The following is a 17,492-nucleotide window of genomic DNA, read 5'->3' on the forward strand; positions in this document are numbered from 1 at the left end:
CTGCTGACCCAAAATACACCGCTTCGATCCTGGCCACGGCGGTTGCATTTAGATGGATGCGAAAGGCTAGAAGCCCCTGTAATGTGCGGTGTTAGTGCATGTTAATGCGCCGCTAGTGGCCGATTTTATCGGAAGCCCTGCACTACGGCGTCACAATAGCCTGGGTCGCTTTGGGACGTGGAACCATGTAAACCCTTTCAATAGTTGACAAATTTTGCACTAAACAAATTACCTGAAACATTTTTGATTAAGTTTGGTAAGGATATCAAGAGAAACAATATGCGTTAATTCTGCTGCAAAGTATAACCTCTCATGTCTGGTTTATCGTCAGTGTTACGTGGATCGATTATTTTCATATTTATCTTGTTTCCTGCAGCCTTGGGCTCAAGAGTGAAGCGCCCTAAAGTAAACCACTAGGTTATTTAATGCATAAAATACATTAACTGTTAGATCCAATTATGTTTTCGATGGCATACTTAGACAGCGCTACCGATCGACCGATGCCGTCGGCCGAGCTCGTTTGGTTCAGGCCTGTTGCTTATGTAAACAAAGCTCGTACTCTAGCGAGACAGTGTTGCCTGGCAGATGAAACATGTATTTAGTTTAAACAATTGAGCAAGACTTGCGGATTTTACTGAATGTAAGAAGAATGAAAGTTGTGAAGTGAAAACAAGTTAATAAATGGCAAAAGTCCTCATCTTCGCGAGCAAAAAATTCCCGTGTACACTTTGTAGCTTTCACTACATTGTCAACACGTTGAAAAAGAAGCCGCAGCAGTTCCCTAGTTGATATTGTGCTCGGCTATTGACCCTAAAGATGCCGGCTCGATCCCGGCCGCACCGGTCGCATTTCAATGGAGGCGAACTGCTTAAGGTCAGCTTGTCGTGCGGTGTCAGTGCACGTGAAAGAACCTCTACTGGGCAAGTCATTCGGAGCCCTCCACTTCGGCGACCCTCTTAGCCCGGGTCGGTTAGGGGCGTTGAAGCCAATAAACACTAAGAAAGCGAAAACAGGTGGTGGTTAAGGATTGTCTTACAGATGTCCCATTTCATGGGAGAATGTGAACATTCCGTTAAAGAATCCAGGACGATCTTCTCCAAGACCAACGTAGTTATCAGTGCAGACACCTCCAAGATAGGCGATGCCTAGACGAAACGAAAAAGTGGCATACCCAAAAGGTTTATTCGATCATGGTTCGCGACATTACTATGTAATAATAATAAGAGCAACTTTACTGGCGTCCCATATCTCTTGACACGTTCTCGTTCTGTATGCTTAGCATACTCCCATCATCATCATCAGAAGCCTCAAAATATCCTCTTTAGGATAAAGGCCACTCCTGATTATATCTTATTAACCCTGTCCAGCACAAGCTACGGGTACACCATCTCCGCCAGCTTCCTAATGTCATCACTACACCTGGTTCTCTCACGCTACCTGGTAAGCTTGTCTTTTCTAGGCATCCACTTAATTACCCTAAGGGACGATCACTTGCCTTTTCTTCGCATGACACGCATTGCCGATGTCGACTTCCTCTTTATTTCTGGTAAGGTGTCGCTAACACGCCCTCGTTTGCACAGCCCTTCTCCTCGCTTCTCGCCTCCTAACAACATCCTTCTTATTTTCCTTGGCGCAACTTGTTTCCCGCCTCCTGACAACACCCTTCTTACTTTCCTTGGCACAACTTGTATCCCGACTCCTAACAACATCCTTCTTATTTTCCTTGGCACAACTTCTTTCGCTGTCCCAATATTACTGTTGATTCGTTTTGTTTTGTTCGGAATTGTACATAATGTTGGGCGTTCAACGCAGCGAAGCGCGTAAATTGTGTTCACTATTTGTCTTAGCACAAATCTGCCACTGTGTGACGCTCGGCTAAGGAGTGGTGCACATAACGTCATTTGTTTGCGGCACAACCTTTCGTGCACCTTCTTGCACCTTTGTGATAACTGTCAAGTGCTGTGTTGAGAGCGATAAAGTTTGCCACAGTTAGGTGTAGTCATTCTGCTGCTGTTAACTTTTTTCCCTGGTGTTCACAGATCTCCAAAATGTGCTGAAGCTCAGAAGCTCACGCTGAGTACCCTTTAGGCACACTATAACTGTCACAAGACACTGTGCACATTCAGTCAAAGTCAACTAACGTTAAAAGACACCAGTGCAGTGTAGCAACATAATGAATAGTAAAAAGAGAAGTCAACTGTTCGAACGCATAATAATTAGAGAATAATTCTTATGAACTATTTGAGTTCAAGCAGCACTTGCAAATAAAAATAATTAGCACAATTTTGCGCTGATCAATCTGCGACAAAATGCTTAGGCCCTTTCAAGATTTGCTGAACATATTATTTTCTTAACATTCAATATGGCACATTTTCGTGCGCCAGCTATATACAACAGCAATTCAGCATAAAAACGACCACCTGGACGGTGTTTAAAAGCATTTTCTAAATGCTTGTTTTTTTCGGCGTAAGAAAGCATACATCCATTACGTAAAACTGCTGAGAAAAACATAGCTCTTCACAAAGAGTTCCTATAGGACGCTTGATTCGAAGCATTTATATGTATAGCTATTTCTGCTCTGTTTCTTTCGAATTGTTAATTTTTTCTGCAATGCGACACCATAAGAAGCTCGATGAGACAAAAGCGCATCGATGGTCATAAAATTTCCTCATTGGCTCAAGGCAAGTGACGTCGCCAGACGGAAAGTAACGCTACCAGACCGGTAGGGATATCACCTCTGGTAAAGGCCCGAACACCTACTACTGCGCATGCCAACGCATAATAGGGTCTGTGTGAAATTTTTCTCCTCCAGTAAGCTAACTTTAGACTCTAAGTGAAAAAAATTTCGCATTCTTGCAGAACGCAAGAACACTACTTTCATGAAGCTTCTTAGTTCTTTTTCAGTCCCCAGTCAGTATAAAAGTACTTCGCGATTTAACCTATTCTTTTCCAACATGAGATATACCGCGTCGAATCAGAAACACCCAGGGCAAACTCAGCCTGCATCTCACGAATCTGGTCTTTAACAAGCCTTATCTTTCATGGCTAATTTTTCCCCAAGGTTTGCATGCTTCAAACACACTATTGTGTAATGTCCACAATAATAGACGTACCTAAGCCATTCGTACTTATTGAGCCATCATCTTGATCAGTAACTACGTCTCGTCTGGAACAAAATAGCAAATTCACATTATTTCTTATTTTAAAACAGTAGTCGATCTGTTATATACGCTGCGCAGAAGATAGTTACCCAGTGAAGAAGAACACGACGTCAGGAGTTCCAAAGCTCGATTTCTTGGACGTTGCGTATACTCTGAAGGCACCCAGCGTCTGGGAGTCATGCGTGTATTTACTGTTCCCGCGTAGAAATGACTCATCCTAAATGAGATACATACGCAGTTTAGCGAAGAGGCAACAAAACACCATAAAGACGAAAGCGATGTTGAAGCTCGTACCAAATTCTTCTCAGCACCTGTCAGTATGAGCTTCACTCTCGGTCGAGTCATGTCCTGAAACCTTAGGTTTGCCTGCAGGAGCACAGGTAACATTGAAATACACGTCAAAATGCAGTAGAGCAAAAATTACGGAACTTAAAAAATGTCCACCGTGAAACCTACATCTGCCTGAACACTTTTAACGAGTATGCACACTTATGGTGAATACAAATCCAACATCACACCTGTAAGACTAAGTAATTACTGTGCAAGTCACTCCAAATGCTTGGTCTTTTCTTAAAGAAAGCAACATGCACAATACGTTAAATCTGCTAATAAAGCAGTGGCACATTGACTGTGGCGAAACAATATCAAGTGTCGATGTGGAGCGGAAATCTCGTGTCAGGTTTACTCTTTTTGTTCACTCACTGACAGGTGAAATGAAAGAGTGGGCCAAGTTTAATTCTTTTAGTAGGTCAAAAAACATGCTGTGGCGTCTTTCTTTTACAAATCAGTTTTTTAATGGTAGAGTTCATGTTACTTTAAACGAAAATAACTGCCGGGTGCCTCTGCAACACAACTGTATAAAGCTTTTGAGTCCAGAAGCTTTTAGTCTGCTTTCCATAATGAAGGGCAAGTGAACCCGCACACACCTATCTGGAGAACCATCCAGTTATAGTCAAGTTAAATATTTCTTTGTTTCTATCTGAAAGAAACGATTCAATTTCTATCGAAGTTTAACTTCTAAATGCTAATGAAGATGGATATCTTGCTGCTTATTTATGAGTGTATATTTTTACACACCATGAAACGACCAGCATTTAGCTACATAATATAGCGCTTGGATGATGTTCAGTGCACTAGCCGAATGAGACAAGAGCACCTAAATGCCTCACGGCAGACATATGATCTCGCAACGCAAAATTATACTTATTTCCAAAAAGTGCCGCCAATATTTTTGAGTTCATTGCATGTAGAAACCAACTGAAGTTGTGTTGTCGACAGTGTTCAGATTGTGTATTGTGTGCACAATTGGAAATGAGACTGCTTATTAATCCGTTTTCGGTAGCGCCGTATTCTGAAAACCTCTTTTCCTACCATATTCCTCCACCTACAACAGAAGCCCTGTACAGTTTGACGCGAATGAACAGGGAAGATTCATATGCCGTACGTTCCTACTTTGCAGCAAAATATCGCCTGACAACCGATTTATAGATGTGTACTTCGGTAGACCGTTAACACTTGAACATGGATTAGGTGGGTGGCATACTACTGCTGAAAGTACAGTGATTAAGTATTTTTATTTGTTCAGAGGCACTGTTCGACCTTCATTCCAGCCTGGCCGTGCACGGCAGTTTAATTTTACATAGCGCACAAAAAATGAATGCCTTTGTGCCAGTCCCTTCATCCTACACAATTTAAACTCTTGTCAATATTGTCCACCCCTAAAACTTATTTTTCTTTCTCACGAAGAAGCTCTGTTGCAGTCGCTTAACACACAAATCAACTCTGAATAATACTCATGAAAGATAAAGTGCCATTACAGTTGCAGAACTTTTTATACCAAGAAAATGGAGGCAATTCTCTTCATGGTTCGAAACCTTACTTTTTATACGATATTTTCATACACGCCATCCTTGCCATACTGGTAGCAAAGACAAACAAGACTTATTTTGAATGCAAGTGCACACATCGAGGCTATAAAAACAGCAACTCGTGATTGCAGAGGCCATGGTTCTCTTTTAGCAGTGGAGAAAGCATTTCTAGTGGGTCTAGTGGGTCCAGGTAGGTCTTTGACCCCATCTTGAGTAGGCTAAAATGCGTTGTGCCATTTCGCTCTTTGGCCACAGATGCCCTTGCGCCACAAAAATTCACCATGATCATCATTATTTATAGTGACACTTACCGAATTCAGCGTAACGCAAAGGTATACAATGAAGTCTTTCGTGGTATTGAAGTAACGATGATGGGGCTTGTCAGCAACAATAAAGACCTCGACAGTGACTTCCGTAGGAGGAATAGGTGCCCTGTTCCAATCTGCTCTTCCTGAAATGTGGCTAAGCTGGTCTGAAAAATAAAATAAATTTGTCAGCTTTTTTCTCGCACAAAAGCAAGCACTGAAAGGAAACGTGCGAGAAAAGAACTCTACCATAAGCGAAATCTAGAATAACTAAGTTTGTACGAGGCTCTAACAATGCTAAATGACGGTTACGAATTTTCTCCCAAATTACATTCATTCAAAGAATGACCACAATCGTTTTAACACGACTGAGGATACGTCTTCCGCTGAGAGATGTTAATCCGCAATAATGTGACCATGTGCCATAGCAGGTCAGTTTCAGCGACTTTGTGGCTGCTAACCGGTGGATACAGAAGGCGAATATCAGGGGAAATCCTCTAACTGTCACTCATTTCTTTAACATGCACCATCGTGGCGACGTCGCGTGATGGTAACGTGGGTTCATTGCAGTTTTATTGCAGGTATCATGCCTGTTCTTTTATTATCGCCTGAGCACTCTAGCCCTCTTGCGGTATAATAAAAAATTTGCGCCTCCACGTGTGTGTGTTGGGGGGGGGGGATGCTAGGTGGATGTGTGGGCGGGTGATGTGAAGCGTCCACCTTCCAGCTCCTGTAGATGACCGGAGATCATGGCACCTCCGTGTCCGGAAGGTGCTCTCTCCAGAGTACTCACCAAAGGGCGCATCTCCCCGCATCCGCCGAACAACAAACCCACCTCCACACTTTTGGCACCCCACCGACCACCCACGTACCTCCACGCAATTACCCTCCTCCATCAACCAGAAGATACTCAGCAGCGGAATGAAGCACCGGCAGTGCAGTCAAATTCAAAGACGCACTTAAGAAGCACGAGTGGCCTAGGCCTCTAAACATAGCCTCGTCGTACGTGCGCATTCCGGTGGATCGTGTCTAACTCCTCATGTCCTTAAAAGCTGTAACGGGGCCCGCCTATAAGCGTAAATCGCAATAAACGTAAAACAGACCGCGCCGCTCCAGAGCTCTAGACAGGTGCGTTGACGACTGTCCCCCGAATACCGCAAGCGAAGATTTGTCGCATTATGTCGTATGATATCCTGCGCATTTTTTTAGTAGCCAAGGCATAAGAAGCTTGTTATGCTGGCTCATGCACTTTCAGCCGACTTAACATCCGCAGCTTTTTCCACATTTTCAGGGATCAGAGTGCTCGTTAACAAATCGTTACTTCGTCATTCTCCATTTGAAACCATACAACGTGACCTGCAGGCTGCCCGGATCAGAACCATGGTGCAGCTTCCTTAACGAAATATTTCGTCATTATTGAAGTGAAAATTTTTCCTCTTTATTTCATTGCTTCTATATAGTTGCTTCCTTGCCACGTTGAATGGAACTGGAATAAAGGCTTATTTCTATCAACTGAATTGCGAATTTGTGCAAATACACAACGCAAAAAATGTCTGCACAACGCGCTACCACCATTTTGCATATATGGAAAGTATGAAACGAAATGCAGTACAAACAAAAAGCTTTTTTCTGCTTATCGTGCCCTTTATGTGTGACAAATAGTATCTTTCTTATTAGAGAATTTTTTTTACTTTGGCTACCTTTGCTACATAAACAAGAAAGTGGCAAGTTCAGATTTACTGTGAACACTTCACTGCGTATAGAATAACTGAGAAGAAAAGTCACTAGTGCATCATGGGCAAAAGATTCAAACCTGAATCCACCACAGCCATTCGCAGTAAGTAGGCAACGACAGTTGTCGACCTTAACAGGCCGTTATGAAACTACTCAACTGCGTTTTTATGCATTGATTACGCCTTCTCATTTCAACGATGCTACTTTAGCAGAAAATCGAGCTTGTATAAGCTAGAACATAAAATAAAATGCATCTATTGTTGCCATCGGCCCTTTTCCCGATCAAATTGAGAGGACGCCAAAACATTTTTTTTGCTGTCCTCTCAGGTGTGGCAGCACGAATATTTCCTTGCAGTAAGCGATCACGCAGTCCATATAATATCCTCGTCATCAATTCCTTCTTAATTTCTGTAATCAATTAGAAAGGTGCTAGCAAAACCAGCTTGGCGATGGCACGAAGGATTTTCAGAAGTTACACGCCTTGGTTCCCGGGGTCATATTCAGTACCACAAATTTTCCTTGGGGTCAAAGCTGGTTCATCTCTAGGCAAATGTACGCCAGGGTTCACGGTCTAACATGTTCGAGGTGGGGCGCAGTCATCGCGTCCGTCAAAAGTAGGAGCAAAGCTAGCTCACCGCAGCTTGCAGCTACTCGCCCGCAGTTGCACAGCAACCTCCACCAGCCTAGCTGTGTTTTCGTTCGCCGAAAAACATGACACAAATTGAACACGACTTAGCCAGCTAGAACGTTTACATTCATGTTAAATCATTATAATAAACTGCACATCTCCCAGCAAAGAACTTTAATTTGAATACCAACGTTTCGATGCCGGCTCGGCTCTTTCATCAGGGGTGGCCTGGGGCAGTAGCTAGCGTCTTTAAGTACGGGGGGGAAGACGGGGTCAAAGGAACAAAAACTGTGATGCGAAATTCGTGGGGAAGGGGAGGATCCGAGCCGGCTTCGACACGTTGGGTTTAAATTTAAAGATTTTTTGTTGGAGATGTGCAGGTTATTATAAGTCTTCGAACCCAACCAGACAGTCAAATCTGTTGAAATGTTTAGTTTTCAGTGTTAAAGAATTGCAAATACTATAAATGTTTGTCTCACTTAATATATTCACTTTTCTGAATTATACTCCGCACAGGAAACAGGCCCCTTACAATAGGCGACATCCTACTTAGTTTTACCGCAAATGCGAATTCCTGAAACAAACCTGTCACAGGATACTCTGCACGAACACACTATGGCAACTAAAATTCTTTCGGTCACTTTGTTAGGCCAATTATTGTGCAGTCGTGAGGTGAGTTCATAGCTCTATCGAAAAAGAAAACGCCGCAACGCATTTTTTACCCACGGGGCCAATAACTTGCATCCGCAAGCGTTATGACAAATGCACGTACTTCCTTCAGTGAATGTGAGAACTTTGTCCCTCATCTCATTGCGCTCAATCTCGTGTATCATATGCGGGACCAGCCCCGATTCCGAGCGTTCCGCTGTTGGCAGAGGCTGAATCCTGTGGTTAGGCCCCACAATACCTTCCTGAAAAAAAAAAGAACAAGAGAAGCATTGTGGAAAGTTTTTTTTGTTGCTTTCCGAACAATACTGCGGGGAATGTCAACTAAAACATAGACAGTGGTCATAAACAGTCCGCATAATAAAATAAAAATTAGGCAGATAAAGCAACACACTTTGTAAGTAGTTTAATAGCCCGTGGGTCGAGATATAAGGAGCAGCATTACCGAATGCAGGTAGAAGCGGCTACAAACATGCGATATGTGGTCACAGAAATCAGAGTGCCTGTTGGGAACTTTTGAAGAAACGAGGTTTTATGCAAAAAACCGTCGGCTACTGCCAGTACTGCTCCGCCAAATAAAAAAAATCAGAATACTCAAAAATACAGTTCCTTGGCAAAGCCTTTGTTGACAAAGTACAAAGTCATATTGTCCTGTCATGCAGTTTTCCGTCCTTGCCGACAAATTTCTATCACGTTAATGCCACCACAGTGTGCCGCACAGTAATGCACTGTTTTTACGTTCTATAAAATGGAGGTAGACAGGCGGGGAGAGAGAGAACTTTGTTGCGCAGAAAAAATTTGAGCAAAACTTTTTGAGCAATACTGCAAAACATTTGAAGTGCTAGTCCTGACGCACAGAATTTCTTAAAACGTGTGTACATTTTCACAAGTGGCTCGTGGTTGGAAAGAGCCGCGTGATAAATTGAGAATATATTTATTGTGAGATGGGTTGGACAAACCCGAGAGCCCATATTCTGCGCTGTTCCTTAAGATATAACGGTCGGGATAAAACAAACGGTCTGGATGAGTCCAATCTCTCAGTACCGCAGCACTAGCCATACCGTTCAATGTCATTTCATTTCAGTCACTCTACTATCGTAAGCAATATAATGTACAACGAGCATCCGCAGCTTTCAGTGAACAAAAACAAAGATGCTACTAAAAATTGCACGCCAGTGAATTAATTTCCTAGATTTTTATATCATCTGCAGGTACTTTCTTACCAATTGAACGCTTTTTCCAATGGTTTCAAGGGACACCGTCGCCATCTTCTCTGCGTCCTGGTAGAGATTGCGGTTGATCTCATTTCCATCATACTGAAAGCATTGTGAAACAGTGTGAGAATATTCCTCATAATCGGTTGCACGGAACAAAACTAATAGCGCCTGCTGAAACAAGTCAATGTTACTCTACTCGTAGTTTAAAAAAATTAAATAGCATTACTTTCGGTGCGGTGCCCATGAACCTCGGTATCTTGTCCATACTGCGCTTTTGCAATTGCGGCCATTTCTTTGCTGTTACTCAATTTATGAGATACAACTGCGAAGCAAGAAGGAACAAGCTTAACCCCATCCCCAAAAACTATAGAAAAAACTGCATGAAGAAGTAGAAATTTTTTTTTCTCTGTACTGCTCGCCAGCTCTCGCATGTCTTCCATGAAATGTAAGCGTACATATTTGTTACACATTTGAAGGCATAAAAAGTAAGAGTTGTACGACACGCTGTACGAATTTTACTTCCCAGAATAACTGCACTAACGGCAACAGTCACAACTGTAATACAAAGAAGAATAGAAAATTCATCGATGGTATCATACATTAGTTCAAACGCACCAACTGCAGAAGGCACACGTTTATGTGCAAACACGGATAGGAAATAGAGCCAGAAATACATGCACCTGTTCAGACATACCAATACGAGGGAAAGAAACTTGGTAGAAAAAATTAAATGCCCTCAAGAGGGAACAGCGACCGGAGAGGAATGTATACGGGAGTTGGAAAGGTCAGCCTTGTGATATTAGTGTCCACAATAACTAAGCACATCTATCAGTAGCGGGCGTTATACGTGATAGAGGATTCATTTAGCTTCACGAGAGGATTCAGAAGCACGATAAAAACAGATACCAAAGAAAAACTCGGGTGAAACGTAAGCTGCGCCTAAAAGGCATGACGATTGCTTTTTACATGAAGCGGGCATCACTATTTGGTGGTGCAATAAAGAATACGAATAAGAGGAAGATGTACAACATGAAATAACATTACTGAAAAGAGTTGGAGGAGAACAGAGAGGATGCTCGGCAAATACAGCCGCGACTTACTTCGGTTCTGTCAGTAGAGAAAACTAATTCGTTCAGTCAAGGTGACTGGGCGCGTTCGGCGAGAGCGCCTACGGCGGAGAGCAGCGGCTCAGTCTCGTCTTCCGCTGCATTGGTGCCTTCAATGGCGCTGCTACAGCTCTGGAGCAGCGACGCTGCGCGGTGCGTCTTAGTTCTGGCGGCCGTCACAAGATAGCGCCACTGCAGCACTCAGTAGATCCGCACTACCACGCCACCCCATCAGTCTGCTGATTCTTCGCTGACGGATTTTCGTAGCGAGATCTACACTACGCCAGCTCTTCGAGCCTTCAGCGTGGCACCCCTTGACCTCCGTGGCGGCGCCGTGGCCTTGATCCGGTTGGTCACGTGGTGCGGAGTAGCTGCTGCTGCCGGCGAAACCGAGCTGCAACAGCTGTGCGCATGCGCCATATCGAGTGGGGGGAGAGTGGAGGTGTCGCAGTTGTAGAAGTAGGCGGCTCGGCGGAGCCGCCGGGGCAAATATGGAGAGCGCAGGAGAGTCTCTGAAAGAAGCCGGGACTCGGCGTTGGAACGAAACCAAGAGGAGGAGGCGAGCCGAAGAGACGGAGGAGGAGCGTGCGATACGCCACGATAAGCGGCGTAAGAACGACGCGGTTCGTAAGGCGCGCCTAGCCGCCGATAGTGAAACCACGTCCAGGGACGAAGATGAAGACGAAACGCCCAGCTCTCGCGTCACTCCAGGTTTAACCAGAGCTGACCCACAGCCAATTTTCGCTCCGGTCAGTGCCGACGGCGCCTCGTTTTCTGTGTTACAGGACCTTTAGGGTCTCGCTTAAAAATGCTGGGAAACCGTGATAGTCAGCAAAGTGTCCAAGCGGCCGACAGAAACATCGAATGATAATATTAATGCAGGCAATTACGAAAGCAGTAAATACCATCCATAACAAAACCACCTCCTCACTCGGCCAGCTCCCTGGGCTGTTGTTTCGGCCACGGTGTGATATCTTTTGTCTTTTGTATTTCTTTTTTCTTATTTAATTCAACATTACTTATTGTCGTCGGCCCGACTCAATTGTTGAAGTTGTTTTAAGCTAGTTCTACTTAGTGGCAGGGCCAAAGGCAATTTATTTTTATTTCTTTATATACCGGACCAGCGCAACATGCCATAAACACGCCACTCTGGCTGTGTGACAAATGTGTTTTTTTAGGTGAACCACAAAAAATTCTTGATGGCAGCAGAACTGTTTTGGCGCGGACTTGAGCATCTTGCGTGTGGCGCATTTTCTGGCTGCCTCCCGAAAGCGCGTTCGTCCTCATTCCTACCCGCCGTAGGTTTGCTGCCCTAGGCACGCACATCAGAAACCGTTCAGAGCACGACGCTCCGCCTATGGTGCGCCTATGTCCCTACCACTACACGGCATAAAGAGCCACGACATCGCTTTCAGCATTATCATGAATGTGGCGGCTGCTACTGGGCTGCTATTTCTCAACTTGATGATGACGAATTGAGCTCGAGGAACAGGCAGTATGAACAGGTTGATCGCACGGCAGCCAAGCCTGTGACCGCGTCCCCGCCGGTCACCGTGGAGGCTGGGGAACTTCGCTTTATCATCTAGCTCACTATAAGCGACCGCAATGCTGAACCATCAGTGTATTTCAATGAAATGGCCCTTAAGGAAAGACAGGCAATCTATACGAGTCGACTATATTGCCCTGGACATGTGTCACCTCATCGTGCAGTGGAACAGTACCCTGACGCTTTTGTGTTTAAATAAGTAAACATAGTGTGAACAAAAGCTGAAAGTACAGCATGTTAAAAAATGTATTAGCAAAATATTGTGTGCCTGTTGTGTGCTCGCTCTGAAACGAGTAGCAGCCAATTTAAAATCAAATTCGAGGGTAGTTTTTGTAATTTTTTGCCAGCTCTCGAGCAGCTGATTCTATTCGCGATGCTTTCATATCGCCTACAGTCGGCGATTGCTGGTACTGTACTATTTTTCCTTGAAAATAATGATGTTGTATACTCACAAACTGCGTCGTGGGGCGCCCGTTTTCCTGCGTAAGAACCCGCATTCTGGGTGCAGCCACAGATGCTCCTTCCAAGTTGAGCGTCAGCTCATCGTGTAAGTGCAGGACCAGCCTGCCGTCGGCCGAACGTTCCTCGAGAAGGCGGGGATAGACTAGTCTCGGTTGCTGAAGGCCTGTAATAGAGTTTCGAAAGTGGCCTATACCCTCGAGATCGGAGCACTTTACGTTTAGCGCCTGAAATTGGCAATTTAGTTTACAGATGCATTAGAAATACCTTCAGATTCGGTTTGGTTTGGTTTCTGGGGTTTAACGTCCTAAAGCGACTCGGCTATGAGAGACGCCGTAGTGAAGGGCTCCGGAAATTTCGACCACCTGGGGTTCTTTAACGTGCACTGACATCGCACAGTACACGGGCCTCTAGAATTTCGCCTCCATCGAAATTCGACCGCCGCGGCCGGGATCGAACCCGCGTATTTCGGGCCGGCAGCCGAGCGCCGTAACCACTCAGCCACCGCGGCGGCTCCTTCAGTTTCGCTCCAGCGGAAGACAAGATATTAATGAAAGTGCTTCTAACACACTATGCGTTCACGAAAGTTAAAGTTGTGCGAGCAGAATTGTAAATTATATAATAAATTACAACTGACTGCAACAAGAAAGTGGTTTTCTTACGTGTTTGTGGGTTCTGATTGCGGTTAATAGAAATTTGTAACGTGAATATAGAGGCTTCACTTTTCGGTTTTCTTTTTTTCCCTCTCCCCCCTTGATATTCAAAATTTTAAGTTGCTTTTTGAGCAGTCTAAATATTCATCAGTAATTTACCACGACGCAAAAGCTTAAATATAGTTTCGAAAAGAGTTGGCTTTTTTTGCAACAGCGCAGTGAGGGGTGCCTCAAAAGGAGTGTCTGTTTTCCTTAATGTCACGTTCGGGAGCCGCAGCTTCGCAATTCGCGCAATATTCATCTTCTAAGTTCTCTTCTGACGTGAGTGCGAAAATTTACTTTTTTGTCATATAATGCCGTGACGTCGTCTGGTAACGTAATAACTCATCCATCACCTGTTTCGTCCACGTGCGAAGGCTGTACAACCGGCCTTACTCAGTGCATCATTTTTGACAAGCTGGAGCTTGAGCAGCGATGTGTCTTTTTTTGTGTGTGTTATAATGTATAGTATTTAAAGGGCCTCTCCTCTGTAGCTCGCGAGCAAGTCTGGGTTTAAATAGGTTATACTGGGCGCTGTATCGATATTATTTCCCTTGACGAGGCCATGATAGGACATGTTTTGACACTGTCTTCAGCATATATACTTATCGAATTTTTATTTAATAATTCCTCACAGGCGTTCACAGTGCTTCGAATTCAATGCACTGAAACAACCTGAAGCCTTAAGATTTAAGTGGGTCTTACTCTGGCTAGCGTTACCCCAAGATATAGTTAATTTTCTAACGAATATACATTAATTCATTGCTTAGTAAATCATAAAATCTTTAATATTTGCGTGTATTTTTAATGTTTCACTCATTTTAACGTAGCCGCGACCACTAAATTTTAAACGTATATTCGATATTGCTGCCTAATAATTCACGTATTCTTCTCTTGTGCATCAGGTTTAAGCATTTCACCGCACAGCCTCTAAAAAAGCTTAGAACATAGGTTCACAAACCATGCTAATCATAAATTCTGAGTTCGCCAACTTGTAAAGAGCAATGTATTAAACTTGTACGTGCAAAGTGTTTCAAGAGCTGGAGTGCCTGCAGCCTTAGTTATCTTTACGAAAATAACATCTGAACTGTGAAATATGTATGGGATAAGCATCACAATTCACTAAGTGAACGCAGCTATTGAAAACTGTTAGGTTTACGGCAAAACTACTGATACCCCAATGTTGCATAATGCCTTTAACAACTTAACGTCACTATTTCAATGCCTAGGATGAAGACGACTTTTCATGCGCTGCCATTTGCGGTGTGCAAACGTTTAGGATATCTCTTTTAGCGCTATTACGGCCGGGAGACGAGCTGCGAGACGGGCGCAACCAAGCGAAGCCAACTTAAAAAAAAAAAAGAATTGCTGCGCGGGAAGGCAGTAGTTTCAGACACAGGCCTCTGATCTTCCCATTTGCAAAAATTTCCAAATGGCTAATGCATTAAATGCTTGCACCCTGTTTGGACAATAACTTGGAGGTTAGCAAAGTGTCGCGACATCTCTGTTAATTGCGTAGTGTCTCAAGTTAGAAATGCTGAGATTGTTGATATACACATTAGTGCCTGGTAACAAAATAAACTAAACAGACGAAGCTACAAAATGGACAGGCACATTCCAGACCTAGAGAAAAACTAAGAGCTAGCACAAGCAAAACCAAGTTGAGCTCTTTGGAATATAATGGCGAGGAAAGGCTCCAACTTTTATTTGATGACTTTCAGATCGGGCGCCTTCTGTGAACCTCAGCAAGCGGGCCTTTAGAACAAGTCACATTTCGAGGCGTAGTTTCTCAACTTATGCGATCAAAGAGCTCTCAAGGCAACGTGGAGCTACGCAGGACGCGAACTACATCTGCTACGACATTGCAGTGCTTTTATAAGTATTTAACCTTAGTCCATTCGTGAACCAGGTGCGATGGGCGAAGGTGTCAGGGCTCATAGGGCTGGCTAGGGTACTGACTTTGGTATAGCCAGAACAGGAAGGGTGATTTGACGGCTGATGTGGAAATCCCTGAGCGAGCTGTTAGATAAACTTTACTCTGTACGTTTTTTTATGCCGGAATACGGATTATTACCCACATTGAAATGGTGCATGCAGCACCTCAACATGGTTATTTTATTGTGCATACTGCGTCTAACAGCATAGAAATTCTTGAAATTCCTGCGTTTTTCTGTTTGCAATCAATGCTGATGCATTTGCCACTGTCGTCTTCCTTTTTTATGTTACGGATAGCTTTTTACGGGAAGGGCGCCATGCTGAAATGTCTTCGAATAATTTCCTCAGTTAACCCAAAAGTCAGGCTTCCAGTAACCTAGTAAACGATGACGTCAGCCCGATATCAGTATGCTATAAATTTTTAAGGCACTCGTGGAGAACGACTAACAGCTTCAGTTGCTGGACGCTTAAACAGCGCCTGCGGGGTCGACCTGGAAGTTTGCACTCATTGCTCTGTGAGCAGGCATGAGCACCCATGCGCAGCCTTACTTGTACTCCCGCACCTTGACATATCTGGTGCTAGGCGCCTTCAAAGGGCAGTTTCATCAACTTCGACTGAATCATCGGCCGTTGCAACGTCGCGGAAATGTTTTTTTTTTTTCAAACGACAGAGAGTAGTCATTCTGTCTGACACCAAGTCTGCACTGCAGCGCCTGCCAAGAGGGACTTCCGTTGATAACATTTCTCTCTGGTCTTTGACCTCACTCAGGAAGCTGCGGGTCAAAAGATTTGCAGTTTGCATTTGTGGACTACGATCGCACGTTGCAGTCGCTTGTAAGACGGCAACAGACCGTCTTGTCCAAGATTCTCGGTCTTGTCCATCTTCAGTGGCTGTCCCAAAGAACAACTACGCGAGGCAGTGAGCGATGCATCAGTTTACTGCACTTGGAATGCATTTTCACCTACTTTGCGTTGCACGAAGCTTGTCGCGAGACAGATCTGCTCTCTTGTGTCGCCTGCGCACGAACTCTGCCTATTCGCCGGTATGGATGCACAACATTCACCGCGCCTCCTCCCCTTTATGTGGAAACTATGATGTTGGGAGTGATGTGAAGCTTTTCATTTTAGCGTGCCCGCGTTTTTGTGCCAAGCGTGAAACACTCCTGGACAACCTGAGGGTATTGAACGATTCACTGGATGCCGTCTCTCGCATCGTGTACTCTGAGAGCTCCCGAAATGAGCCGTGATCAGTGTCACAATCGCTGTTTTTCAGTTTTAGAGGACACTGGCCCTATTTACAGTGGATGAAGACACAATCGTTCAAGTCAGTGATACAGACGGAACAATATCCGAAAGCTCACTACATAGCTAATGCCGCATTCACACCACCACCACCCACCGACTAACAATATGGGGCTGAAGCAAAAGGTGGCACCACATTCTTGATGGGATCAGTGGTCATTTCAACAAAGTTGCCACCTAAGCCGGCATAAAAACAGTCATGACCATCATCAGTCTTACGTCCATTTAAGGAAAAGGTTTTCTGTATCCCTCCAAGCAGGCATAGCCAGAGAATAAAGAGAGTGAGGTGGGGGGATAAGATTAAAAATGGTGGACGATAATATGTCCTCAGCTGGCACAGGATGGGTAAGGTATGCCGGGTGTTTCCCCTAAAATGTTCTGAAATATTTAAAAATATGCTTATAGACATCTGAAGAACGCTTTTTCGGTATAGCATTGTCAGTGGTGTGGCGCACCAGAATGCAGCAGAAACATGCTAACAGAAGGTTGGTTAACTAATATTGTGTAGTTAACTTTTTTAACTGTTACTTTTATTGTCTTTTTTACCTGAAAGGCATGTAGCCCACCGTAGGTTGCATCCATTTAACTTTTTTAGAATTTGAAAGCACAGTTACCCTCGACGCTGTGGCCCAAAAAATTTTGGCTACATTGCACCAAAATACATGCGCTATCGAGAAGCTTGCAGGCCAAGCAACCCCTCCAGTGTACGTAACTGGTCGAAATATCCAAAATTTGTTGGGCCGCAGCGCCTAGGCTAAGAGCTTTTTCGTTATTCTAAGAGCTAATATGGATATTGCGGTGGGCTAACGCTGTTCGCACTGAATAAGATATTATAAGTAATAGTTCAAACGTTCCCGGCTCAATATTAGGTGA

General features: G+C 44.1%; 1 protein-coding gene across 1 annotated transcript in view; it reads right to left on the reverse strand.

Moving 5' to 3' along the window:
* The window catches only part of LOC144103477 (venom metalloproteinase BumaMPs1-like), a 35,521-nt gene that overhangs the window by 17,606 nt on the left and 423 nt on the right, over positions 1-17,492 (reverse strand). Inside the window, exons 2-9 of the mRNA XM_077636183.1 lie at positions 12,684-12,856; positions 9,586-9,678; positions 8,469-8,607; positions 5,341-5,501; positions 3,456-3,527; positions 3,251-3,378; positions 3,114-3,166; positions 1,037-1,145 (exon numbers count right to left, since the gene is read on the reverse strand). Coding sequence (XP_077492309.1) covers positions 1,037-1,145; positions 3,114-3,166; positions 3,251-3,378; positions 3,456-3,527; positions 5,341-5,501; positions 8,469-8,607; positions 9,586-9,678; positions 12,684-12,856 — 928 coding nt within the window. The remainder of the gene's footprint in view (positions 1-1,036; positions 1,146-3,113; positions 3,167-3,250; positions 3,379-3,455; positions 3,528-5,340; positions 5,502-8,468; positions 8,608-9,585; positions 9,679-12,683; positions 12,857-17,492) is intronic.

Source organism: Amblyomma americanum, chromosome 9 (genome assembly GCF_052857255.1).
Source record: "Amblyomma americanum isolate KBUSLIRL-KWMA chromosome 9, ASM5285725v1, whole genome shotgun sequence".
NCBI lineage: Eukaryota > Metazoa > Arthropoda > Arachnida > Ixodida > Ixodidae > Amblyomma > Amblyomma americanum.